Genomic DNA, 27,985 nt, shown 5'->3' with positions numbered 1-27,985 from the left:
AGTAAATGGCTTTTCCGAGTGGCGAGCAGGAGACGCTGCAGCGTAAGCACTGCTGCTTAATCCATGAATTTTACAGAGCAGCAAGCAAAAGCCCTGACAAAATAGCCATCATCCACGCGTCTCCATCTAACCCGTCAGCTAATGAGGTCCGGATTGACAGAGAGTTGATCAACAGTGGGAATCCTCCGGTGTATAAAGGCGACCAGTGTTTCACTTTCGCTAACCTTTTAGCGTCCGTTGAATATCTCAGTTTTCGTATATGTTCCGTTCTTGATGGTGCTGATGATCGTTACTTGATTAAACCCCAAACCTCAGGTACTTTGTTCTTTTTTCCCCTTCAGCTATGAATTTGTTTATCTGTTTGTTTGTTACTAGAAAAATGAGCGCAACTTGTATAAATTACAAAGGTTTGTCTTTTTGATTAATGAAAAGGATTTCAAATATAATTCAGCTTGAATACTGTCCATAAGAAGAGGAGGAACCTCCTCAATCATTTGTTGGTATTCTGTGAATTTTAATATATTTATATCTTTATTTCATTTGTTGGTTCTTGTTCACGGTAACTTTTGATATATCAAAGAGAAAGTAGGAGAAATAAAAACCAAGTGCTTTTTAAAGGAATTTTAATTTTGTTTCTTAATTCTTAATTTCTTATATGATTGATGAAATGGGTTTGAATATTTCATGTTGATGATGACTGCAAGAGGAAAAAAAGGCATGAATTAATTAGAAATGTTAAGAGTTCTGTACAAGTATTTTGTTGTTTTAGAAGGAATTGTGTGTGTGTGTGTGTGTGTGTGTGTTAAGTATCCTTATTGGTCATTTTCTGTATCAATGAAGGTGATAACTCCAATGGGAAGCATCCTCAGTCTGTTCAAATGTCGGAAGCTTCATTGGATTTCATTCGAGGAGTTTGTCAACATACTGACCTTGAGAATATGTATGTACCAAAGATTGTTGCACTTTTTATGCCACCTTCAGTGGAATACGTAGTTTCTGTTCTTTCTGTTTTGAAGTGTGGAGAGGCTTTCTTGCCTGTTGATCCTGCATGGCCGAGAGATAGAATATTGTCTGTTTTGGATTCTTTAGATGCTGCTCTTGTTGTCACTTGTGGATCTTCACTTGTGAAAAGTGGTAGTGAGCTGGTTGATCAATTAGATTGGCTCTTAGAATGCTGCAGTTGTCCTATCATGCGCTTTTCTATGGAGGCAAGTATTGAATCGCATAAAAGTCAATCAAGTCCAGCATGGCCTTGTGAAAATGAAAGAAAAAGATTGTTTTGTTATCTAATGTACACTTCAGGATCTACTGGAAAGCCTAAAGGTGTATGTGGCACAGAAGAAGGTATGTTTTTTGTCATGATTTGAATACTACCGTAGTGTTTATGTACAACCATGCTGCTGGAAATAGTTTATGTTTCACAATATGGATCTATGTTATCTCTTTCATCTTATCATTGTTAATAACTTATTTCATAGAAAATCCGGTCAGGAACTAGGCTCCTAGTTGAACTAGACAGACCTGAATTCATGTGAAAATATAGTTGTTCTTTCATAGCTTAGCAAAAAAAAAAAAACTTGTTCTTTCATATCCTAGTAATAGTCTCTTAAGGAAAAACCAAACTTGATTTCTGCAACTAATTGGGAGACAGCATTATAAAGAGCTCATAACCTAATAGAGACTTCCTAAGTCTTGAGAGATTTGAGTGATCTTTTGTGGTTCATAATGCTAGATTGCTACCTTTCTTTATCTTAAATTCTTAAACCATCCACTTGAGATTGTATGAGGAGGGCTTGTGTATTTTTGAATTAAGGAGAAAAATAAATAAAGAAATTTTGGTTGTAACCACCGTAGGATAATTGGAGGTTGTATATTCGGATTTAAATACAAGTTGCTCCATGATTGTGTTCCCATATAAATGTCAATACAATAGATGTTGTAGTTTCTTATCATGTTATTGGTTGATCATTGTATAGTTCACTAATTAATTCCTTCATTATTGCCAGATAACATGTGCATAGTGCAATAAAATGCCAAAATGTATTGTTCCCGGGGCCTTTTCATCTTGTGCTACAACATAACATCAACAAGCAAGTTTTGATCCATACCCAGTCAACCAAATATCTTTACTTATGCATTCTGTTAAACTTTGTGACCTTTAATCTTGATGTGGTTTAAACGAGAAAACAACAACAAACAAGAAAGTTAGGGTTTTAAAATTAGTTAGAACAAAGTTGGAACTCTTGAAAACGTAGGTTTTAAAAAAGCCTTTGTTTATATTAATTAAAAGAATAATAATGAGAATAATAATAATGATAACAATATCTCAAAGTTGTATGTTTAGCTCTATCATTGTTATTTATTTATAGAGAGAAGAGATGAAACTTTTTTTAAATTGTAGAAGTCTATTTCAATAAGAAAACAAACTCCTAGTTTAACTATAATTAGTTGGGGCAGCAACCCTAGTTAAATAAACTAATGTTTACCGTCTCTAACATTAAATGAGGGGTTTTTCAGCCTCTCTTGTATCAAGTCTAATTACAAATACTTTTTCAAGTTTTAACCCAGTACTTTATAATTCAATCCAACTCGATACTTATTTTTTTATTTCCTGAAATAAATATTTAAATTATTAAAATTAATTAATTAATTTTATAATTAAATAATTTTCTAAACCTAATTCTAATTCGTTAAAATTATGACAATTTTACTGTAAAAGAATTTATAAAAATATATATTTAATATTTCTACATTCAATAAACTCACCATGACTAATTAATTTATTTTCATTTTCGAACATCAACTAATTAATTAATTATTAATTAATTTTATAATTAAATAATTTTCTAAACCTAATTCTAATTCGTTAAAATTATGACAATTTTACTGTAAAAGAATTTATAAAAATATATATTTATTATTTCTACATTCAATAAAATCACCATGACTAATTAATTTATTTTCATTTTCGAACATCAACTAATTAATTAATTATTAATTCGAAAAGCCATAAAATCATTTTTCAAGTCATTTCTATTTAGAGAATACCACATTTATTTTCAAATGTTTTTTATTTCTCTAACTTTCCATTTCTATTTATTTCTTTTCATTTGATTAAAAATGTAATTCATTTCTTATTTCAACTAGCTAGCGAAACGATCGATTGGGCATGCAATTAGGGCTCATATAATTTATAATTAAGTTTCAAATTTTCGTCTATTAATTATAAACTAATTTAGTCATGAAATAATTCCACTATAGTATCGTAATTGATCTTTTCCTAAATATATATCTTTATGAAAGTAACTTGATTAGTGCTCGTCCAATGACATTTTCATAAGTTTGTTATACTTGTAGGATATTTTTAATCTCTTTGAGATAAATCCGTTCTCCCAATATTATTTTATTTCATGGAATCATTATTTCTTTCATAAAAAGTCAATTACTATCAAATAGTAATCAAATCATCTATCACAAACACGAACGATTTGTGGACACATTTATTTTTAATAAAAAATGTAATGCCAATAAGTGGATACCATTTACCAATATCTCGAGTTACGAATTCTACTGCTGTGAATGACGCTACATGCTATAAAAGTTGTATACCCAATGCACCAGCTTTTAGTTACTTATCTATTTGAACTCAGATTTTTACTTATATTAAAGTATACGAGTCACGTATATATAATTCGTCATTTATTCAGGATTAAGGTATGCCACACTTTGAATGTAACAGGTGAATAAATTAATAAACAAATTTAGAATCTATTCTTTTTGGGTCCAATCTGATTTACTGTTAGCTCAGTCAATCACATTTATGTTTATATCTTTTGGGAGTCATCTATTTCGATGTCCAAGATAAGACATCTCAACAATTGGACTTGATAGATGACATATTAGTCTTTTGATCGGTTTTATCATTTTTAATTTGACTAATGACATATTTAGGTTTGTCTATTAATATTAGTTGTCTTTTTATATTATGATCCGACCACGTAATACCGTTTAGTATTAGTTTAAAAGTTAGGCAATCAGTGAACTTATATTTACTCCTATACCACATTAGAACAATTATACAAAGTATATTAATATAATTTATGAATTATTTTATTAACCAATATGTTTTAAAAAATTACAAATATGTAAATAAATATATTATACTTAGGGTATCAGATTCAACATAAACATCAAATGATGTTACTTTCACCTATATTTGTTGCCAGAATAATTTTTCGCTTTTTAGGTGCAACAATGTCAATTTCTTGTTGATTAATGGTTAACATAAAAGTATGTAGAGGAAAAATCATAAACTTGCTAAGATTCCCATGAAAGTTGTTTACTTTAATTTTTTCAATGAGCTTAGAAGTGTCATCCCAAATAGTGAGGAATATGAGAACAGGTCTATTACCATCATCACAATAGATATGTTTTATTTTGAACTCCACCAAACCCTAATGACCTTGTGAACCTGACCAAGCTTCAAGTGAATGTCTAATCGAAACATTGTGATTCTTATATATAGAATCAATTCCAATCCTCAGCTTCAAAAATAGGAAACTTGAACTAGTACCATGAACTTGGGTAACACCCTCACTTTCAAAGTATTGTTTGAAGTTGTTACAATTCGATTTCCTCTCCAATTGTTTAACATTACCATCAAATAAACTTAAGTTGCTTCAAATCACCTAGCAAGACTTCTATCACAGCTACTTTCTCTTTGGACTTTATTGGGTTGTCAATCAAAGGATCCTTACGAAAAAAAGAATAATGTTGAGCTATACCTCTAATGTATTTGGTTGCTATGATAAGCAACATCGAAACAACAATTCCCATCTGAGAACACAATTCACTACAGTCACAACATATTCAAGAATTTTCAAGATTATCTCTTGCAACAATTGGGGAAATCCAACCATGTTAAGACTAGGACAGTAACAATCTTCACTTGCTGACACAACTTATACTTTGATGACTAGAAAAAATTTTAAACTTTTTCTTTACTACTGCCTACAAATGTCTCGCAACATTTTGACAAGCTTGAATGTCTTTAATTTTATTATTGCCCTGTTCCTAAGTTTCATCACCAATAGTAGATAATGCTTGAATTCTACTATGGCCGTTGGCCTTTATGTGAGAATGCTTATCTTTTTCCTTTAGTAAGACCTTTTTGAGCTAGGTTAATAAGAATGTCAACAATAAATAGGAAACCAAATCCATGAATGATGCCAAATTTAGTAACATCAAACAAAGTTGGCCATTTGGCACAAGCACTTTTTGCGTTTAAAGTAGCTACTTGAGCAACAACATGTTGTTTTGCAATGTCAAGTGGTTACCTACCTGACTCATGATCTACATAAATGTATAACAAATCACAAAAGTCATCTTTTATCTTTAAAAATTGTCTTCCATTCATCAATACTTCTCAACTTGATTTAATGATATTTGCTTTTTGAATTGAACTTTGAACACACCATAAAACCAGCCAATTAATCAAGAAAGGTATCCCTACAGTAGTATGATCCACATCCATAGTAACATCATGGAAGGAAGGATCATCCAGGTGAGGCCACTCTTGAAAGAATGCTTCCATCTATTGGATTTTATGTTGGGTATGGCGATGGTAATGGTTCTTAAAATGCTTGACATGATCTTAATTACCGCTTAAGAGAACATCTATTTCTATATCTGATTGGGTCTTATCATCATCATTTTCGAGCTTCCTCATTAATTCACCTTCAGAGATCTCATGGTTCATGCTGAACATATTGGGACTCAAATATGTTTGGGCTGAAATATGGGTAAGTTTCAAACTGATCCCTAACTTATTTAAAAAGACAAAAACCCTTCACTTGAGCACTCAATGCCTTGTGAAGATTGTTAGCTAAGTGCATCTACCACAACGCTAGACTTCTCTCCCACTTTTGGTTTTGTTGCCAACACATCAAAAACAATGAAGGATTCTACCTCAAATTTTTTTTGGATACTCATCATAAATAGGATTTAACAAATCATAGTTTGGCTCTTATGCATGAATCTATCTTTCCAAGAAAATCAACAACCTCAACTTTAATTTGATCCTCATTTAATTCGACAACATGCGCTAACTACTCCTTCAGTCCAGCTTGTACAGTAAGGTTTAGTGTTCAGCATCATGAAAGGGGTTTTCTTTCTTACCAAAATCAGATTTATTAGCTACGCTACCTTCCGATATGTCAATTTGGTTGTAGGCACCTTTTGGAAACTCCATCAAGGTTCCTTCTTGTTCTTGTTGCAGCCAAGCATAAACTGCACCTACATTTCTTCAATCCCACCTTGTATTGTAGCCAATTCTGTTTCTTAATTTTGACTTCCTCTTCCTTCACCTCTAGATTCTCCGACCATGTCTTAAAGCAAACTCTACTTTAAACTTTAGTGTCACGGGGCTAGACTTTTCGTCTCGTAATCCGCGCGGCTTTAGACGATCCGTTCGTCCAAACTCGCCTAAGTCAGTTTTTTCTTGAGTGAGGGTTCCTTAAGAACTTTTCCAAGGCATCAATTGTAGAGCGAAAGTGATTTATGCCAAAAGAAGCAATCAAAAGAACAACAGAAAGGGACGTACACAAGTAAATGCTCTTTATTCTCTTATTCATAAAGAATAATGAAACAATGTAATCGAGTGATTACAAATGAGGGGGAGGTTGTCTATTTATAGTTGAGCAAACGAGATTAACCGTATCTCATGATTTAAGGGATTTACAAGATATGTCATATCAAATCCTATCTAATCTTTATAAGATATGATTCTTTCTATTTTCTAAGATTAGTTAGCAAATCAGCCTAAGTTACCATATCTTCACTATAAAGTCAATCAGGCTCCAATCTGACAGGTTTTTCCAATAGTTCCTTGAATCGGGCTAGTTTTTGTGGGCCAAATGATCCCCATCTAAATAATAGACTTCCATCGGATGCATTTGGTGCGATGGTCACGGGCTTTAAACTCTGACCCGTGACATTTTCCCCCACCCATTTTCGCAAAGTCCTTGTTGCTACTTCTGAATGGCACTGACTTGATTCGCCTCGATCTCATCTTGATGCTTTAGTTTTTCCCTTCCTTCGGGACTTTTGCCTCGGCTTCCGTCGTTTCTTAATTCGAGATGTCTTCCTGTTGCATTTACTTTAGTCAATTGTCCTACATGCATTATTTCTTTTTCCTTAAAGTCCGATGCACCACCCATCTCTCCCACAGGTGGAAGCCTTGTCGATGACTCGGTCAACTCCGATGCTTCACTCGACTTGAGCCTTATTGGTCCCAGCTTCACTGTTTTCATTGCAACTTATTCCTCTAAGTTTGATAACAAACTCACCTCTTTCTTGGGTGGAAGCCCCTCCGACGATTCACCATGCTCAAATGTTGCCTTTCTTTTGACTACAGTTTGTTTTGGACAGTTCCGCAACTCATGCGAACCACGGCACAAGAAGCATTTTACTCGCTTATTTTTGCTCCTTTTTGCTCTATTGGTTTCGGCTTTTCCCTTGCTCGAACTAAGCTTCTTGGGCTCATTGTCTGTTCCATCGTTCCCTTCGATGACAGACTTGTTCCTCTTTGCTCTCTTGGTTTCGGCTTTTCCCTTACTCGAATCAAGCTTCTTAGGCCTCTTGTTTGCTCTATCGTTCTCTTCAATAAAAGCTTACTTGAACACTTTTGCAACCTATGCGGACCATGACACAAGAAGCACTCCACTGGCTTCTTCTCACTTTCGGCCTCCTTAGCTTCGACACCCTTTGTGCTCAAACCAAGTACCAAGGCCTTACCCACCAGTTTCTTCTTAAGCGTGAATTTCTTTGGACATTTCTTCAACACATGCCATCACAGAGAAAGCATTTCAGCTTTTCTCTTTTCGTCTTGAGTTTCTTCTTCCCAACTCGTGGTTTTCCATTACTGCCATTGTCGCCGTTGCCATTGCCATCATCCTTGTCTTCCTTGTGATTCCTTCCCTTTTCTTGGACTTGGAAGACCCAAACTTGTCTTTCCCTAGACCAAGCTTAATCACGGATTCCGTTACCGTCATGGCTTTCGACAGCTTTTAGACACCTCTTTGTTCCACCTCCTGTTTGACTCACGGCTTCAATCCCTCTTAAAAAGCAAGCAATGCTTCTTTCTCGGTCACATCTGAAACTTGGAGCATGAGTTCCTTGAACTTTCGAACATACTCCCCTACTGTGCCCCGTTGCGTTATCCCTTGCAACTTTGCCCGAACTTTTTCCTCGGCAAACTCTAGGTAAAACTGTCCCTTTAACTCACATTAGAACTCTTGCCACGTTCCAGTTTCACCTTCCCTTTTATTTGTGGTCCTACCTCGCCACACCATAAAAGCACAATATCAGTAAGAAATAATGAAGCAGTATTTACCTTACCCGCATCATCCACGATGCCTTTGGCACGGAAGTAGTTTTCCATCCTCCACAAGAAATTATCCACCTTGCATGCAGGCCTTGTCCACACAAACTCTTTTGGCTTTGGGACATACTCATTACTGAGTGCTGCACTTGCCACTCATTTCCCCGCGGTTGCTCGGCACAAGGCCAGCTCTCCCTCGAGCTTCTCTATTCTTGTGCTCAAAGCCATCGTTGTGGCTATTTTTTCCTCCTTCAAAGCCTTCACCATGGCTTCAAGAGCATCATTCTTTTTCGTCAGCTTCTTCGTTTGGGAATCTAGCAACTCTTGCACGCTATCCCTTTGGGAAGTGAGACACATGGTCACAAAGTCCCTAGCCTGCTCCCTTAAGTCCTCAACGCTTTCTCCAAGCGCATTATCTGACTCTTTTGCGTCTTCCATTGACTCCTCAAATTTACCCACGCGTTCTTCAATAGCCGATAGCATCTTCCTCAAAGACTTTCTCGCCCACCTTTGTTTGAACTATTCTTTCGACATCCCAACAGTGCCTTCGAACCAATAGCTCGGATACCACTTGTCACAGGGCTAGACCTTTCGTCTCGCAATCCGTGCAGTCTTAGGCGATCCGTTCGTCTAAACTCGCCTAAGTCAGCCTTTTTTCGAGTAAGGGTTTCTTAAGAACTCTTCCAAGGCACCAATTGTAGAGCGGAAGCGATTTATGCTAAAAGAAGCAACCAAAAGAACAACAGAAAGGGACGCACACAAAGTGTTTGAGTAAATGCTCTCTATTCTCTTATTCACAAAAAATAATGAAACAATGTAATCGAGTGATTACAAATGAGGGGGAGGCTGCCTATTTATAGTTGAACTCCCCCAAAACCGGTGGTTAAGATACATTTACATTGACAGACGAGATTAACCATATCCCATGATTTAAGGATTTACAGGATATGCCATATCAAATCCTATCTAATCTTTACAAGATATGATTCTCTCTATCTTCTAAGATTAGTTACCAAATCAGCCTAAGTTACCATATCTTTGCTATCGGGCCTACCAGACTTCAATCTGACAGGCTTCTCTAACAGTTCCTTGAATCGGGCCAGTTCTCGTGAGTCAAATGATTCCCATCTAAACAATAAACCTCCATCGGATGCATTTAGTACAATGGTCACGGGTTTTGAACTCTGACCCGTGACACTAGGATCTAATTAGGTTATGATGCCAAAATTGATGTGGTTTAAGAGAGAAAACAGTAGCAAACAAGAGAATTATGATGGTACAACTAGTTAGAAAGTTGGAACTCCAAAAAAACTTAAGGTTTTAAAAAAACCTCTAGTTTCTTTATAGGCTACAACTTATTTATATAGGCTTTCTTTTTTGCATGTAAAGTTCTAGGCTTTCTTGCAAATAATGTTTTATTCCTAGTGTTGGATTTAACTCCCAAAGTTAACTAATAACCCTAACCATCTATAACACTTAAAATACATATTATAAAATAAAACTGAAATAATAAAATATTATAATAGAAATAAAGCTCCTGCGTCGGGTTTGTTTAAGAGAGATCAAACAACAAAGTCAGGTTATAAAAGGTTTGTATTTAGCTGTAAATTACTTTCTCTCCTGATCAATGCCTGTTTGACATCCTGAGTTAGTTTTTTTTTTTTTTAGGCCAATTGTCTTATTATTGCTTTTGCATGCGAAGTTCATTTTGATAATGCAACCTCCTTTACCATTTTAAGGTCTTTTAAATCGCTTTCTGTGGATGCAAGAATTGTATCCCATGCAAGGAGAGGAACTTTTGTTATTCAAGACATCAATAAGCTTTGTTGATCATCTGCAAGAATTTCTTATTGCTGCTCTTACTGCTTGTACGCTGGTCATACCTCCTTTCACTGAGTTAAAACAAAATGTTTTTTCTATCATTGATTTTCTCCAGGTAATCTTTTCATACATTACTTATTGTCCTCCTTGTTTTCTCAAGTTAATAGTTGAATTCACATTGTTTAGGCTGCACTTCTTGAAATACAGCAAAAAGTTATTAAGTCAGAATTGAATGATTAAAACTTTTGCTGTTTGTTTTTGTTATGGTCAATGATTATTTAGAAGTCTAACATGGCAATTTAATTCTGGTCTTGGCTGCAAATTTGTTATCGTTTTCACAACTTAGGACTTGTAATGCATTCAGCTGCCTATAGCTTGAAACGAATAGGCAGGGTGGTTGAAATCTATTTATTTGAGCTGTCAGCTGTCAATAGCTTGTTACAGGCATTTATGATTTGGTGAAATTGAATGATCTTAAGTTATGCTTGAATTCTTGTATATATTTTCTTATAAATATAAACTCATTAAAAGATTTACTACATGAAATATGTGCATGAAAGTGAAGAATGAGATTGATAGAAAATTGAGAGAATATGGAATGTATGGAGTAACTAGAGACATAATCCAGAAAAAAAATTACCCTGAGAATGTGATCTAGAAAATCATGTCAAGAAGAAAATGGACAGCTTCTTCTGGGTCCCCAGTGAATATTTTGAATCAAATTTTGTTAGAACAGAGAAACCTGGAATAATATTCACAGGGTTTGGATGTGAATCTTGAGGAGTTTCTGCTTTAAGAAACTTTTTCATGTAAGATGTCCTTTACTGAATGACTGCTCTACTCGGCTCTGGATGTGATATGTAAATGTTTCCATTTACCTCCTTGTTAGCCAATCAAAATGTTAGTGATTTTTCAGCTTATTTGCTAATAGTATTTTGCACTGCTGTTGTAGGCATACAGCATTAGTAGACTCACAGCTGTTCCATCACTTATGAGGATGATCCTTCCTGCCATGCAAAGTCAACATGATATTCGTATTTCAAGTTCTCTGAAGTTGTTAGTTCTAAGTGGTGAAGTCCTACCCTTATCCTTATGGAACGTGCTTTCCAATTTGTTACCCAAAACCTCTATTCTGAATTTGTATGGGAGCACAGAGGTACTTTTTTCATTTTAGGTTATTTCTACTATAACGGATTAATTCTTGATGTCTGTCTCTAGAAGTTTTTGAGGAATTGATAATTTTAATCTTCTACTTAAATCCTGCATGCATCTTCATGGTCTTTCAATCTCTGTCTCTATGAATTTGTTACATTTAATTGTACTTTAATTATTGAGGGAGAAGATCGTTCTATTTCCTCTTTTGTAGGTTGCCAAAGACCCCTTGGGTATTCTTTTTATCTTTTCCCTTTATCACTTATTTTTCCACCTAAATTGACGTGCTAATAATAACAAATTATAAGAATGAACTGGTCCTGTCACTATAATTACATAGAGATCCTCAATATTTAGCTATAAAATTATAGAGGACATTAGCTATAGGAAACTACACCCTAGCCTAAAAATGTAAACATTGTTTATGGAAATTAGGAAATTATCATATTGCTAAAACCAGTCTTCATCAATGTTTTCTTCTCTACGTGCTCTCTTCTCAACCAAGACAAACCGCTGAAGAGAGTGTTTTTTTTTTGTCTTTTCTTTTTCGGACACCAACTCATCAAGCAAAGAAGTTATTTTATGAATTTACTTCTCTTCTTATTTGTCTATTCGCTTCAAATTTTGTTATGTGGCATTTATAAGAAAGAGAAACATGGATGAAGCAGACCATAGTGAGAAGAAAGACTTTGAGTACTAGTCTTGCTTGCCATGCTTGTAGCCTTCAAAGAATGTTGACTTGTATTTTATTTTTCTTGTTCTTTGGTGCTGAATTTTATTTCTATGAGTTTAAATTTTTTATTTTACAATTTAGATGAAATTACTTTTGAGTTTCATGGATCTCTAAAGATTTCCACCCAGGCTCCCCCTTATACCATCTTGTTTTTCATAATTTTTTAGTGTTAATATTAGATATACCAGTATCCCCTGAGTTTATAGGCTCTTGAATAAGTTTCACGGGACCTTTGGGTTTTCACTTTTCATGCACTCGTATGTAATCTTTATTAGTGCTATTATCACTTTTACAAATAATTTTATTAGATAAACAACTATAGATATGCTCATCTCTGCTTTTCCAATTGAATGAGGAAAAGATCCATTGGTAAAGGTAGAAAATGGTATTTCTAAACATGATTAAATCTTCATTTTTTTCATAATAAGATAGATTGAAGCAAAATAGCTATTAAACTATAACTTTGGTTTGACATAATGCTTTTCCAAAGGATTCTCAAATAGAAATAGAGAAGGCAGTAACCAGAAAAGAATTTCTATTCTAATCCCACTCTTCTAGAAGGATCATCTAGAAAGAAAATTGCTTTGAATGCATTCAGACAAAAAGCTAGCATAGATGTTATGGTAGATTTATCATACTAGTGTCGTTTGTAATTAAGGTCAATCCTTAAGGAACTATGTTTATTGTCCCCTATTCATTATTATCATCATAGTAACTACTTCTGCAGCATTTTTATTCGTTTGCTAACATCTGAACTTGTGATTTAAGGTATCTGGAGATTGTTTATATTTTGACTGCAAGGGGTTGCCTTCGATTTTGGAGATGGAGAAATTAACAAGTGTTCCAATTGGTTTGCCTATTTCTAAATGCAGTACTGTACTTATTGGTGAAACCGGTAATTCTAATGTTGGAGAAATATGCATTAGAGGTGTATGTGTTTCTACTGGTTACCTTTTTGAAAATGCTATTATACCTTTGAACAATGCAAAGTTGCACCAGAATTCAATTTGCAAGTGTTCTACGGTGGAGTGTGGAGGTCAGATATATTTTAGGACTGGTGATTTTGCTCACCTGTTATCAAGTGGTGACTTGGTTTTCCTGGGGAGAAAGGACCGTACCATAAAAGTTAATGGCCAACGCATTGCTTTAGAAGAGTTAGAAGATACATTAAGGGGGCATAATGATGTTGTTGATGCTTCTGTTATTTCTCAAAAGGACCAGGGAGACAATGAATTCATTGTAGCATTCATATCATTAGGAGAGAAGGTAAAGTCTGCTGAAATAGTTAAAACATCCATCAGAAACTCGATGATCAATAAATTTCCTTCAGTGATGGTTCCTAGTAGGTTTGTTTTTTTGGAATCATTGCCAGTGTCTGCCAGTGGAAAAGTAGACTATGCACAGTTGACAGACTCAATATTCTCCATCAGTCATGTTAAAGATGAGATAGGTGACATTGGGGCTAGCAATCTCATGCAAATTATAAAAAAGGTTTCCTCTGTTTTTATTCTCCGTCTTTTTTTTTTTTTTTCCTTTTTTTGTGTGACACCATGATGTCCTTAGTTTCTTCTTTTAGTTACCATATCTGGAGGAATTATTGGAAGGTTGCACCATGGCGGTATTGAAACTATAGCGGCAATCCAATGGAGAGATTCAATTGCAAATTTTCATATGGAGATTAATTTAATGATTTAGACTAAGCATACACCTTGTTTCTTCTTTTTTTTTTTTAAGGGGGGGGGAGGTAAAGAACTAATATTGGGTGAAGGAGTTAATGATTTCAAAAGAAAAATATGATGAAACTTGAAGTCTTACTAGTTATGATGCATGGATTAAGAAAGTAATATAGAATGCTTGGAAATACTTTTGGCTTTTATTCAATGTGATGTGTTGAGAAGAATTAAGCTTATATTTATGAATATACTGCAGGCTATTTGTGACGCTTTAATGGTGGAAGATGTTTCAGATGATGATGATTTCTTTATGATAGGTGGTAACTCCATCACTGCAGCACATGTTTCTCATAATCTTGGGATTGATATGAGATTGCTGTATACCTTTTCAACTCCAGCTAAGCTCGTAATTTCCCTCCTAGAGAAAAATGTATTAAATAATACAAAATTTGGAGTCAATGATATCCCAGAATCAACAATGGAACCAGACAAGGTGAATCAATATTCTTTTCCTGAATCTGAAACTCCTGATCCACTTGGCTCAAAGCTACAAGGACATTTGTCATTGATGCCTCATGAAAGGAATGATGATCAAGCTGGTCAGTCTAAACGTTTGAAGGTGGATTTAAATAAATATTATGTTCTGGAGCCCATTGATTTGTTCTGTGGATATCCATGGAACTCTGCACCAATGCGCAACTCATTTTCATTTAGTCGCTGCAACAAGGTTATGCATGAAGGTGGACAGGTGGTCAATGGTTCCTGGCAAGCTCAGTTAGTGGAAGTTTCAAGAACTAGAACAGGATATATGCAAGAACTGTGGAAAGTTAATATGGAGGCCTGTGTTGATGCCTCACCACTTGTTGTGTTCAATGATTCTGATATTTATTTATTTGTTGGATCGCACTCATACAAGTTCCTCTGCATTAATGCCAAAAGGTATGGATCTCACCTTAATCCCTTAGAGAAAACTAATGAATTAAGCTTTATTCACTCAGTTGAACATCTTTTTGACTTCATTTCATAGTTGATTCTTTGTTATTAGCATCAACTAATTAAGACCAAGTTGAATTTATTTTTGCTGTTACAGTATTTCATTTCAGCTCTAGATGTAGATATATGCAATTAGCATATTTCTTTTTCAGAAAAATTAATGTATATGATTTTGCTGTGGTCATTCTGGTTAATGAAAATAATTGTTTAAGTTTACATGTGGCCATTTAACCATATGAACGTCTTGTTAAAACTGAAAATTAGAAACGTGGAAGTGATGAATGGACTATATATGTAAATTGGATATATGAAATATGAATGTACATGCTCAACTTCAACATTCTTTTTGTATGTCTCTGTGTTTTATTTCATCAACTTGGTGCTTCAGTTCACTAACAGTTAGCTGGTTTTATTTGGCTAAAAATTGTTCTCTCTCTCTCTCATTGGAAGCTCATTACTGTAAACAATTATTGAGATTTATTTGGCTAAAATTGTTGTCTCTCTCTTATTGGATATTTGGTTTCCTTAGTACCAAGAGCTTCATGCTTGACTTCTGCTGCTGCTGGTTTTATTCATCATCAAAATGCTCTTGAAAGTTAAAGGATAACGAATCATTTTTTTATGGACTAAATATAGTTCGTGGCCTGAAGTTTCGATTTTTGCATCACATGTATAATGGAAGAAGAGAGAGACAAGGAATCCAATGTTAATTCATTCATAATTATTCTGAGGTCAGCTCTTAGACATAAAAGTGACCTCCCTTCCTAGTCCCTTGGAATCCAGAAACAAGTAATTATAGCAACTAATTATATCAAAAAGAATAAAGTAAAACTACCAAATTAACAAAATGACACTCCATATTGACCGCTCTAGACTCAACCTTGAAGAAACTTAGAAAAAGATTATTATTCATTCTGCTAATTAGTTTACACTTATAAAGAGAGGAATTCACACAAACAAGGAAAACAATCCCTAACATGCAGTAACTTCCTAAGAATCAGTGACTGAGATTAGTTTCTATTTACAAGGAAACTCCTATGGAATTTAACCTTAAATTGGGAACTGATGAGGATGGAGAAGAAATCGTCAGGGGGAGATATCGACGACTAGTAGGAAGACTCATCTACCTATCTCACACCCGTCCAGACATAGCCTTCAGTGTAAGTGTTATCAGTCAATATATGCAGCTTCCAGGTGCTTCTCCCTCGGGGCATGCATGTACTGACTGATAACACTTACACTAAAGGCTATGTCTGGACGGATGTGAGATAGGTAGATGAGTCTTCCTACTAGTCGTTGATATCTCCCCCTGTCGATTTCTTCTCCATCCTCATCAGTTCCCAATTTAAGGTTAAATTCCATAGGAGTTTCGGCTGGTTTGCAGCCCATCAAACCAACTTCTGACAGTAGATCAAGAACATATTTCCTTTGGGAGATGGAAATACCTGTTTGGGACCTTGCTACCTCCATACCAAGAAAGCATTTAAGATTCCCCAAGTCTTTAAGCTCGAACTCTATACCAAGGAATTCTTTCAACCTCACAATTTCGCTTGAGTCATCTCCTGTTAATATTATATCGTCCACATAAACGATGAGGATGCAGCATTTTCCCTTTTTTGAGTGCTTGTAGAACATGGTATGGTCTGCCTGCCCTTGAATGTAATTTCTGCTGGTCATAGCTTTTGCAAATCGGCTGAACCATGCCCGTGGAGATTGTTTCAGCCCATACAAGGACTTCTTCAACTTACACACTTGACCCTTGCTTTCTTCAAACTCGGGTGGGAAATCCATGTACACTTCCTCACTTAATTCTCTGTTGAGGAAAGCAGTTTTTACATCCAATTGAGTCAAGTGCCAATCAAGGTTGGCAGCAAGAGATAGGAGGACTCAAATGGTGTTTAGCTTGGCAACCGGTGCAAACGTCTCGTCGTAGTCAAGACCATAAGTTTGAGTGAAGCCCTTAGCCACAAGTCGAGCCTTGTATCGGTCAATACGGCCATCGGGTTTAAATTTCATAGTGAAGATCCATTTGCATCCTACTGTTTTTTTCCCTTAGGTAGATCCGAGACTTTCCATGTTTCATTGTTTTTGAGGGCCTTCATTTCTTCCATCACAGCTTGTCTCCACTCTGCTGATTCAAGAGCCTCTTCTATATTTTTTGGAGTTTTTACAAAATCAACATCAGTCACAAAAACTTTGTAAGACTTAGATAAATTTCCATAGGATACAAACCGAGAAATAGGGTGATGAGTGCAGCTTCTTGTGCCCTTTCGAACTGCAATTGGAAGATAGATGGATGGTGACAGAGGTGAGACTTCTGTTTCAGAATAGTCCTCGGTTGGGGATGCAATTGGCACTGCTGTATCAGTTTCAGGAGAACGATTCCGTCGAGTGTAAACCTGTATTTCGGGAACCTGTTTTTGTTGTTTTCCTTGATCAGGGGGCTGTTGTACTTCGGTGGTGGGATTGTTATTGGGAAGGATCGGGCTAATTTCTTGCTGCACAGGGGAAACAGTCTCTAAATCTGGGATTCCCATAGCACCTTGGTTGTTAGGCTTGTTTGTGATAGTAGTAGTAGGATCATGAGGTATAATGAGGAGAGTATTAAGGGTCTCATCTTCATTGAAAGTCTCCCCCTGAAGATGAGATGCTGCAAAGTATGGTTTATTTTCAAAGAAGGTAACATCCCGAGAGACAAACATTCGGCGTAAGGTTGGTGAGTAACACTTATAGCCTTTTTGTGTGGGGGAATATCCAATGAAGATGCAGGTGTGGGCTCGAGGATCAAGTTTGGATTGATTTGGTTGATGGTTATGGACAAAAACTTTGCAACCGAATATTTTGGCTGGAAGATTAGGAACACGAAATAAAGGAAAAGACTTTAGAAGGGTATTTAGAGGTGTTTGGAAATTGATGACCTTTGATGGCATTCGATTTATGAGATAGCAGGCAGTGAGGACAGCCTCTCCCCACAAGTATTTTGGAACATTCATGGTGAACATTATGGCTCGAGCTACAGCAAGGAGATGTCGATTTTTTCTCTCGGAGATCCCGTTTTGTTGAGGAGTGTCAGGACAAGAGCTTTTTGGTGTATGATGCCTTGGTCAGAAAGGTATGGGCTTAGGACAGATTTAAAGTATTCTCTCCCATTGTCAGTGTGGAGAGTATGTATGGTAGAGTTGAACTGGGTTTGAACCATTGAGTGAAAATTTTGGAATACTTTGGGTGTTTCAGATTTTTCTTTGAGGAGATAGACCCAACATACCCTAGTGTGATCATCAATGAATGTTATAAACCACCTAGCCCCTATAATATTCTTCACTCGGCTGGCTCCCCATAGGTCACTGTGGATTAATGAAAATGGTTGGGACTGGATAGGTTTTAATGGGTATGGCACACGGGTATGTTTGGATAATTGGCAAATTTCACACTTCAAGGAATTAATACTTTTATTTCGAAATGACAGCGGAAGATGTTTCTTCAAATACAAAAAGTTTGGATGCCCTAACCTACGGTGCCATAACATAATCGTGTCCTCTTTTGAAGTGGATAGAGCCAATCCTCCTTGTGTGCTGTCTTTATTCCAAACATATAGTCCATCATCAACTTTAGCAATGCCAATCATCCTCCCCGATTAATTTTCCTGTATCACACAACCAATTGCAGAAAATTCAGCAAGAAGTTTTTCATCCTTAGTAAGTTTACTGATTGAAAGTAAATTGCAGGACAAGTTTGGGACATGTAGGACTTTATCGAGAGAAAAATTCTCTGTTATTTGTACTTCTCCTACTCCAGCCACAAGTGAGTAAGAACCATCAGTTATGCTGATTCGGGACTTGTCATGAAAAGGGGTGTAGGTGTGAAACAAAGTGGAGTTACCTGTCATGTGATCGGAGGCACCCGAATCGAGTATCCAAGATGATTGATTATTTGATTCAAAGGCAATATTGAGGGCAATACCTTGGGTGGCTAGAGATCCATGAGCAGTGGAAGTACCAAGTATCTTATGGAGAGTCTCAAGTTGGGTTTTGGTTAGGCGAACATCGAGAACATCATCTGCAGCAGTGGAGGATAACAGGGCAGTCTTATTATCCTTCTGTTTTTTTTCAAGATAGCCATGGAGTTTGAAGCACTTTTCCTTTGTATGACCAACACGGTTGCAGTGGTTACACCATGGCCTGGTTGATCCAGAATCATTTCTAGCACGTGGTTTTTGTGGCTATGGACCTCTGGAGATGAGGGCAGAGGTCTCAGTAGACCGATTGCCAAGAGTTGTCACATGTTTAGGTTCCTTTGAGTCTCCCATCATGACAAGACGGCGCTTTTGTTCTCTTCTAACTTCTGCAAATGCTTCACCGATGGTTGGTAGAGGTGATCTGCCCAGAATTTGGCCACGGACCTCATCTAACTCACGGTTCAGCCCTGCTAGAAACTCATAAAGACGTTCATTGTTGAGGTGAGTCATAAACTTGGTGTGTTCCAAGCCTTCACCCCAATCTGCCTCATAGTACATATCCAGTTCCTGCCACAAAATTTTCAAATTGTTGTAGTAGTGAGTTACTTCGAGTGTCCCTTGTCGGATATCCTTTAACTTACGCTTGATCTCAAGCGTTTTCAAGATCCGAGTAGTTTTCTTTGACTGCATCCCACATGTCTTTTGCAGTTTTGAAAAAGAGGTAGGTGCAGCTTATATGGCCTTCCATCGAATTAACTAGCCAAGCCATTACAATCGAGTTGTTGAGTTCCCAAGTGGCATAAGTCGGGTCAGCTATGGTTGGTCGTGGAATTTCTCCATTGATGTAGCCTAATTTGCCACGACCACGAGTCACCATAAGGACCAATTGAGACCATTGCAAGAAGTTCTTCTCATCTAGCCGATGATTGGTGATTATAAGGGAGGAATTAAGTTCACCTTGAGTGATTCCCTAATTGACATTCTGAGTTATTTGTGAAGTTTTAGTTTCAGACAGAGTTTCATTGAAGTCACCCATGGGAGGAGGACTAAACCAGAGGGATTTTTAGGAAGGGAGATTAGAGACGAATGAGCAGGAATCGAATGAATCCTAAAGCTCTTGATACCATGAAGAAACTTAGAAAAAGATTATTATTGATTCTGCTAATTAGTTTACACCTATAAAGAGAGGAATTCACACAAACAAGGAAAACAATCCCTAAAAAACAGTAACTTCCTAAGAATCAGTGACTGAGATTAGTTTCTATTTACAAGGGAACTCCTAGTAATAAGGTAAGTTTTCTGTCCTTAATCTTAGGAATTCCAACAAGCCTGACTTAACAACTTTCCAGCCAATTCTCGCAAGCTCCAATGGCTACAAGCCCCAATGTTCCATAATTCAAACTTTGGCCTGTTACACCATGTTGCTCTGACTACTTAAATTAAGTAGCCATGTACAGCATATTCAACCAGAGGTATGGAATATGACCTTTCAAGGACCCTCCAAATATATGGCAAAAGGTTAGGAAAAATTAAACATTTTCATGTTGGACACATGCCCATTTCCAACTCTCATATGCCGGTCCCAGTAACATAGGCTATTGTTATTTCCTAATTTTTATATATGTTTTGTCTAACCATATACAAAATTACATATATCTTATATTGCCAATTTTTTAGCGATGATAAAGCAGACTATCTAATTCTGAATTGAGGCTAACAACAATATTATTCATCATCTAGCACTGGTTGATTTATCTCATGTCCCATCTTCTTTATTGGCAACCTATCTGATATCTTTGCAGTAAAATTTGCCTGATGACTAAGAGATGGGGAAGAAATTTAATCATTAGGGTGATGCAGTTAAAGTCTAGAGGAATTTGATTATGCATGAAATATACATTTTTCCTTATGCTCTTTTCGTGTTCTATCTCGACCAGTTTATTACTACTTAATCTGGTTTAGTGGTTTTATCCAGTGGGAAACCAGACTGCAAGGACGAGTTGAAGGTTCTGCAGCAATTGTAGCGGACTTCTCTCAGGTGTTCATCATTTCTTCTCTGTTGCCTTCACTATATAGATTCCTTTTGCAGCCAAGCAAGTAACTATTGTTTCTATTTCCTGGATACTTTATGTCAATAGGTGGTTGTAGGTTGCTATGATGGGAACATATATTTTCTTGAGCTTTTAAACGGCAACATCTGTTGGACTTTCCATACATCTGGCGAGGTATGTGGTTTAAAAAGCTTTACCATGTTGTACAAAGTTTTCTTGTGTTAGAGATAGGTGTGCATTGATCAGGAAATAAGTTTTCTAAGCATTTTAGAGTGTTGAGCAGATTAATCTGTTAGCTTTTAGGTCTATTTGGTATCCTGTTTGAGACATTTAATGTTTTCAGTTTTCATTTAAATTTTTGTTTATTTTTACTTATCCAAGAATATATTGTTCTGAAAAGAAGAATGAAATGCATTTGGTTATATTGTAGATATGACTTTATAATATGTTCTTTTACTGTACTGTTTTTTACATTCGTGGAAATTTTCTAAGGTTTCTTATTCATTGGCTTCAAACTTTAGCCAATTTAATTTTTTAACGACACCGGGATTCAATAGATGGTAAAGGAATATGTCAATGCTATCTTGTTGGCTCTTGAAATATTAGATGCAATTATGCAAGACCTTGTTGGTGTATTCTTTTGATTTTCAAGCTCAAAATGGGAAGACTTCTGTGGAGTATTCAGGGTTGGATGGACTTTACTGGAGCACTTCAAAAGGGGATACCAACCTTGGATCTCAAAGAGCGAGAGCTTCCTCTCTCAAACTTGAATAGTTTTCTACTTACTCTTTCCATTCCATTTTGCTGTTTGAATAACAACGCTAGGAACAAAGCTGCTGTTTGATTGTCCCCCTAATATTCTGGTTGTGCAACCATTGGCACCTTGCTGTTACTGTTTCTTGTTCAAGCCTTTGGCCTGACAGCACTTCCTGACTTTGGGATAGACTATCAATTTGAACGGTCAACAAAGCAAGTGCAGCCTGTTATCGGTCAAGGCAACGCTTCCCAACATGAGCTTTATCATCTTCATAATTTGATTCATTTGGTTGCTTGGGTCTTCCCTGGAACCTGGCTCTGAGGCCAAATTGTTATAAGCCTTAGATAGGGATCTAGTCACAGGACGATTTGGCTTGGGTTTTCTATGAGAACCTATGGTGAGAGAATTGTAAAGAGAGACTGCTATTCAAAGTGGGCTACCAACCTTGGAGGCTGGAGCTAAATAGAGAGAGCTGCCTATCTCAAACTTTAATAATTTTTTTCTTACACTTTCATTTCATTTTGCTGTTCAAATAACAAAGCTAGGCTTACTAATTTAGGTAATAGGGATTCTAATCCCTTTATTATTTTATATTGTTGCCTTAATTTGTGAGATCTTGATTGCATCCTTGATTCTTGCCTTGATTCTATTGATTCTTTCCATTCATAACACAAACCAAGGCCATAACTCAGATTGTGCTGATTAGGTAAGTTAAATGAGACTTGATGGTTTATTCCTTAATAATCCCGTTTGTTTGGATGTCAAAAATTCGAGAAGTGAGGCTTAGATGATTATCATCCTTAATAATCTCCAGAAGTGAAGATTCACTATTAAGTGAGGCTTTGATGTTAAGTCTTGTTGATTTGAAATGCCTTTTGCATTAATGAGCATATATATATGGTGGTGATAAGTACTTTTTAGCAATATGGAGTGTTTTAACTTCCATCATTTCTCCATAGGATTTGATTAAAAATAACATAAACATTTAATTACAGCTGCAGTATTTTTGCTTCTCTGTTTTTCCCTCTCTCACCTGCCTGCCTTCTTATTGAAATGTTAATCTCACATTTCATCCCTAAGAATCAATACTGTCTTTATAGGGTCCCTTGTAAAACATTTCCTGGTAATCTTTCTACTTTGCAGTGAACATTTTATTTCCTTGCTTGATGCTATTATTCATGTTGAACTTTTCTGTTGTGAATGTTTGTAGGTGAAATGCCAGCCAATTGTGCATGCACATAGGGGATTGATCTGGTAAGAGTTTCTCCGTTCATGAATGTTTTTATCTTCATGCTGCTGTTTTTGTTCTATTTCTTATAATTGCTCAATGTTTCTTAAGCTCATTTTCAAGATTGTGGTTCTCCTTTGCATCAGATGAGCATGGATCTGTACCATGTTTTTTTGATCATGAAATTGAGCTGGATTGGTAACAGTATTTACCGACATCAGTGTCTGCATTCAGATTGTCAACCAACTTCTGGGAAGCATGAAATATTTATTTAATTTTTTTGTGGTTTTGATACTTGGATTTTATAATGTTCTCTTTGCTAATGGGTGACAACTTGGTCATATTTTGATTTGGTTGCAAGTATTTAAAGGGCTTGTTGCTAGTACTATATCCATTTGTTGTTGTTGGCGGTGACGGTTAGTAAGGAGCCCTGATTTGTTTAAGAATTGATCTTCGTGATCAATATGGATTTTGTGATGATCTAAAACTTGGATGTCCTTGTTATTTTGCATATGATGCGCATGTATTTTTCCTAATAATTCTAGATGATGTGAAGAAGCTATGTTTCTGAAAATTTTGGATGTCAGCATCTACTTAGATTAATAATATAGTGATTTGTTAGGAAAAAGTACCATTTTTCTAGGATGATTATCATGGTTGGGGTCGTAGACAAAATATATAGCTGGGACTTGGGTTCTTGCCATATGTAAATAATTGGAAGGTAGTTGTAAGAAGTTCCTTTCTCTTCAGCTTTAAACATAAAAGAGAGATTGTTATAGGTTGTTGCTTGTATAGGGTTGAGTGACAGGTTTGCTTTTATAGTAAGATGCCATGTTTATCATATGTATTCTAAAATCAGTTTAAAAGTCAATAATCCATGTTCCATTCTGTAGTTAGATGGAATGCATGTTGCTTGCTACTTCCAGTGGTAGAACTTCATGAAACCCGGTTCAATGAATCATTTTATTGGATTGCTGGCCCTCTATGTTCGGTAATGGCTACAAAGTTATCACTACTGGCACATGATTATCAGTTATTCTGATTTCTGATGCATTGCGTTATGCATTATTGTATTGATAACTATTATAGCCGACACTACGAACATATCTTTTTTGTCATTACCATCAACATGTCAATTATTGGAAATTCTTTATCATTTTACATTTCCAAATTAAGTCAATACCCCCTCCTTCCCTCTTCAAGTTTTGATGACCTATTTACATGATCTAATCTCTGGAAGAATTATATGCAGGTGTGGATCACATGACCATAACTTATATGCTCTTGATTATAGAAATAAGTGCTGTGTATATACGCTTCCTTGTGGTGGTAGCATTTTTGGGTCACCTGCAATTGATGAGGTGAGATTTTTCTTTCAAGTATGTACTGAACCTTTAATCTAATTTGTCTGATGGAACTGTTTTCAAGTATATATTGAATTCTTTCTAACAGCTCAATGTACTTTCTGTGCTCAAACACTTTTTTTTTTTAATTTCTTTTCTTATTTCTCGATCTTTGTGCCTTGCATTGCATCCTTGTTTTATTTCTTTGTATATCATCCTGTTGGTTTCTGACATGTCTGTTTAATCTCTGAGTAATTTTACTGAGTAGAAAATAGATTGTATCATAAGTTTTCTAATGAATATTGGGGATTTGATCTTAGATTATAGGTTTCTTTTGGGAATTTATTATTGGCTTGGAGTGACGATGGACAGCATAGAGCCCTGAAACAAACTAAACAACCAATACAGGACATGTTTGATTCCAAGTAAGATGCCAGGCTATATTCAAATTCAGCTCTGATTCTAACTTCAAAGTAAATCAGCTAAAAGCTCCTAGGCTAGGACTGAATAATTGGGCTATGGTTATTTAATAAAGGGTTGTGCAAGATTCTAGTTGTCTATGATCTTAGGCATTAAAACATTCATGTGTTGTCTCATGGAAAACACAGAGCACTAAGGGCATAAAGCTTATTGTTGGAATTATCCCGTATTCAGCCATCTAGAGAGGTTCTTTGAAGGTAAAACTAACATGGCTGGGAGGTGTTAGCAGTGTGCTGGTCTAAGTAGCTTGTTGGCTGTTTTCAAATGGATAATCATCATGTACAGAGCTTGTACCAAAATCAAATAGAATTTGGATTACTAGTCTAACTGTTATGTGTGACTAATAGAATCTGAAGTATGATAGATTGCATTTTCTTCTCCTTACCTATGGTTGTACATGTTATGAATAGCTTTCAAGTAAATCACTCTAGCCGAGTTGTTTATCATCACTTGATGTACTTTGTGGTTTATGTTTCAATAGACACATGGTGCACTTTATGCAGCATCTACTAGTGGCCGTGTGACAGCTATATCAATTAAGGTACAACTATTTTTGACATTGTTATTTGGAATAAAACGTTACATTCTTACAATGTGTATTTGCCTATATTTCTACGAGTCTTCATTTTTCTTGAAGTTCCTATGTCCGGCATCCGTATCTGGAATATTTTTGAATATGGGTATGGGACTGTCTGAATACATGGAAAAAAAAAAAAACCTTATGCTCCATTTGGGAACATGAATTTTTCAAATTTGAATTTGGATTTCATTATTATGTAAATGATAAGAATGAAATGTATATATTATGGACAAATTAGTTGGAATTTAATATAATATATATTTGGAAGGTATAAAAACATGATTTGTCAAAGAAAAGATCTCTTTAGAAATTCTATTTCATTACTAAATAAGCCTCTGACAATACATGATTTGAGAAATTATCATGAATGATACATTTCTAAATAGTTTACTATCAATTTACACTATTTTTGAAATCCAAACCAAATTCTAAAATCCAAATTCCTAAAAACTACCTTAGAAATCTTAGACATACCCTTGTCTGACACGTACCTATATCCAATACTCATACCTGAGTTTGAGTAACATAGATATTAGCTTCAACTTTTGTCTAAATAACTATGTTCCTGGACATGGTATGTCTGAAGGTCTTTCTTAGTGGAATTTATCAGTGGTTATTTCCTTCATGTTCAAACCCAGCAAGGTGAAACTCTTCCCTTTTTGGATGTTCTATGCTCTAATTACAGGAAATGCCCTTTTGTACTTTGTGGTTACATGAACTTGAGGTGCCAGTATTTGGGTCACTTTCTGTCAGTTCACCACATGGATATGGTACATTTTTCTCTATCTTTCCCATCAGTATCCGGATCCCCCTATTGTATCTTTATTTCTGTATGCTGCTCCTAAATAATCTATTATTTGTCTTTTTGTAGTCATTTGTTGCTTGGTGGATGGTCATGTTGTTGCATTGGATTCTAGCGGATGCATTGTTTGGAAGGTATGTGCTTAAAATTCATCATATTTGTTAAGAATTTAAAATAAAATGTTTGGACTAATTAGTTTGCCCATTATTTTTGCTCCCTTAAGAAAATATTCCAAGGCCTGTTCCCAATATATATCTGTAATATGGACTTTTCTCTTGCACAGTGATTTTTCTTTTCTGTTTTTGTCATCTTCATGCTGATTATCCTATTTTCTCGTACAGTGGAAAACTGGTGGTCCAATATTTGCTGGAGCTTGCATATCTTCTGCGCTTCCTTCTCAAGTAATGCATCTCTTTCAGTTTTAAGATTAAACCTGGTAAAAATTTATTACTTATTAAGAGTCTAGATGGTGAATTATCGCCACAATTTCTTTGGCTTGACGGTAATTGAGTGTTGAGATTTTAATTCACTTTGTTTTAACGCTCAAACTTTCTCTATATTTTATCTTATTTTGTGATCCTATGGGATATTTATGGTTGACTGAGATTCTGTCTACTTGTCCTACAGGTGCTAATCTGTTCCCGAAATGGAAGTGTGTATTCCTTTGAAATGGTAAGGAGGAGACTTGAATTGGTATAAGTGTATATAGAAGAAATATGTTTTCACCACGATTTAGTGGTCATTCTTTTATGCTTTTCTGCTATGACTTGAAAATTCAAGTTCATGCCAGACTGCCAGCTAAAGTGCCTGAAAATTACTTGGTCGTGCCAATCAAATGATAATTAGTGCTCCATCCCAATTGAATTGATTCACATATTCTAGTACTTTGTTTTTCCACAAAGCCATTAATCTTAACATTTAAGTGAACCATGCAAAACCCTAAAAGTCTGAAGTTTCATCCAAAAGCCGTTCTGAGTTGAAGTATACCATTCTCTTTTACTTCTGTTGAGACTATATCTTTTGTTCTCTTCAGGAGAAAGGTGAACTGCTCTGGGAAGTGAATGTTGGAGATCCAATCACCGCATCTGCATATGTTGATGAGAACTTACAGTTGGTTTCAAATGATCCCTCCATTTCAGTTGACAGGTAAACAAACTGCTTGAATGCTATAATGCAAACAGTTCTTCTTAAACAAATTCGTATGATTTATCTTGCAGATTGGTTTGTGTTTGTACTAGCTCTGGAGGCATATTTTTGTTTCGAATCAACTTGGACGAAGGGACCGGAGATCATCGAAAAAAATATTTGGTGCAGAAATTTGCAACGCTTAAGCTGGAAGGGGATGTGTTTTCATCACCTGTGATTATTGGAGGCAGGATTTTTGTTGGTTGCAGGGATGATTATTTGCACTGCATTGCTGTGGAAACTTGAAATTTAAGGTGTATTCTTCGTTTTGGTGGCGAAGCCAAAAGTGTTTTTTCACTGCAAAAGCAGCAAAGAACACTTGTGGAGTCAAAACTATTGTTAAAAAATTGTTTAAAGGCAAAAACTGAGATTTGAGTATTTTTGCCTCACATTTGGAAGTAAAAATTATTAAAATATCAATATTTATAGTAACTATTTAAAAAAATATAAAAATTAGATTAATTTATATTTTAGATATTATTATATTAAATTATTTAAATATCATTTATTATTATATTTTAAAATTTTAAAATATTTAAGGTATCACTAAAAAGGATATTTTGACCTTCAATAATAATTTTTGGCACCAATAGAAAGTATTAAAAATTAACAAATTATTCATTTTCACCGTATTTTTTTACTACATTTTTCAGGGTTACTTAACAAAAAGCACGTTTGAAATTATTTTTCAACTGCAATAGCATTGGAGAACTAATCCTTAGTTGGATCATGAAATCAAGGTTTGTGTTTGATATTTGGATCTAAAGTTGTAACGTCTCAAAATGGTTGAAGTCATAATTCACGTGGTTATAGTAATCACGCGAACTAAATTTACGAGTACAAGTCTAATTA

At 35.6% G+C, this 27,985-nt stretch overlaps 1 protein-coding gene across 5 annotated transcripts; it reads left to right on the top strand.

The window, feature by feature from the left end:
• On the top strand, positions 1-27,599 carry LOC107962164 (putative acyl-activating enzyme 19). Of its 5 annotated transcripts, none has more exons than XM_016898432.2 (17): positions 1-315; positions 841-1,344; positions 10,150-10,316; positions 11,154-11,357; positions 12,855-13,577; positions 14,016-14,698; positions 20,670-20,745; positions 20,846-20,932; positions 22,726-22,769; positions 23,996-24,104; positions 25,048-25,107; positions 25,832-25,916; positions 26,018-26,082; positions 26,290-26,349; positions 26,576-26,620; positions 26,982-27,094; positions 27,166-27,599. In XM_016898432.2, exons 1-17 carry the CDS (start codon positions 6-8, stop codon positions 27,377-27,379), a joined length of 3,549 nt encoding a protein of 1,182 aa, XP_016753921.2. In that variant the 5' UTR covers positions 1-5; the 3' UTR covers positions 27,380-27,599. The 5 variants fall into 5 exon arrangements, 3 of the variants coding, with proteins under 3 accessions (XP_016753921.2, XP_016753920.2, XP_016753919.2); XM_016898431.2 differs by having other exon boundaries at positions 10,120-10,316; positions 27,187-27,599; XM_016898430.2 differs by having other exon boundaries at positions 10,120-10,316.
• Positions 27,600-27,985: the final 386 nt, after the last annotated feature.

This window comes from Gossypium hirsutum, chromosome A13 (genome assembly GCF_007990345.1).
Source record: "Gossypium hirsutum isolate 1008001.06 chromosome A13, Gossypium_hirsutum_v2.1, whole genome shotgun sequence".
Lineage (NCBI taxonomy): Eukaryota > Viridiplantae > Streptophyta > Magnoliopsida > Malvales > Malvaceae > Gossypium > Gossypium hirsutum.
The sequence above is the reverse complement of the archived record's forward strand: the minus strand, read 5'-3'. Positions and strand labels throughout refer to the sequence as shown.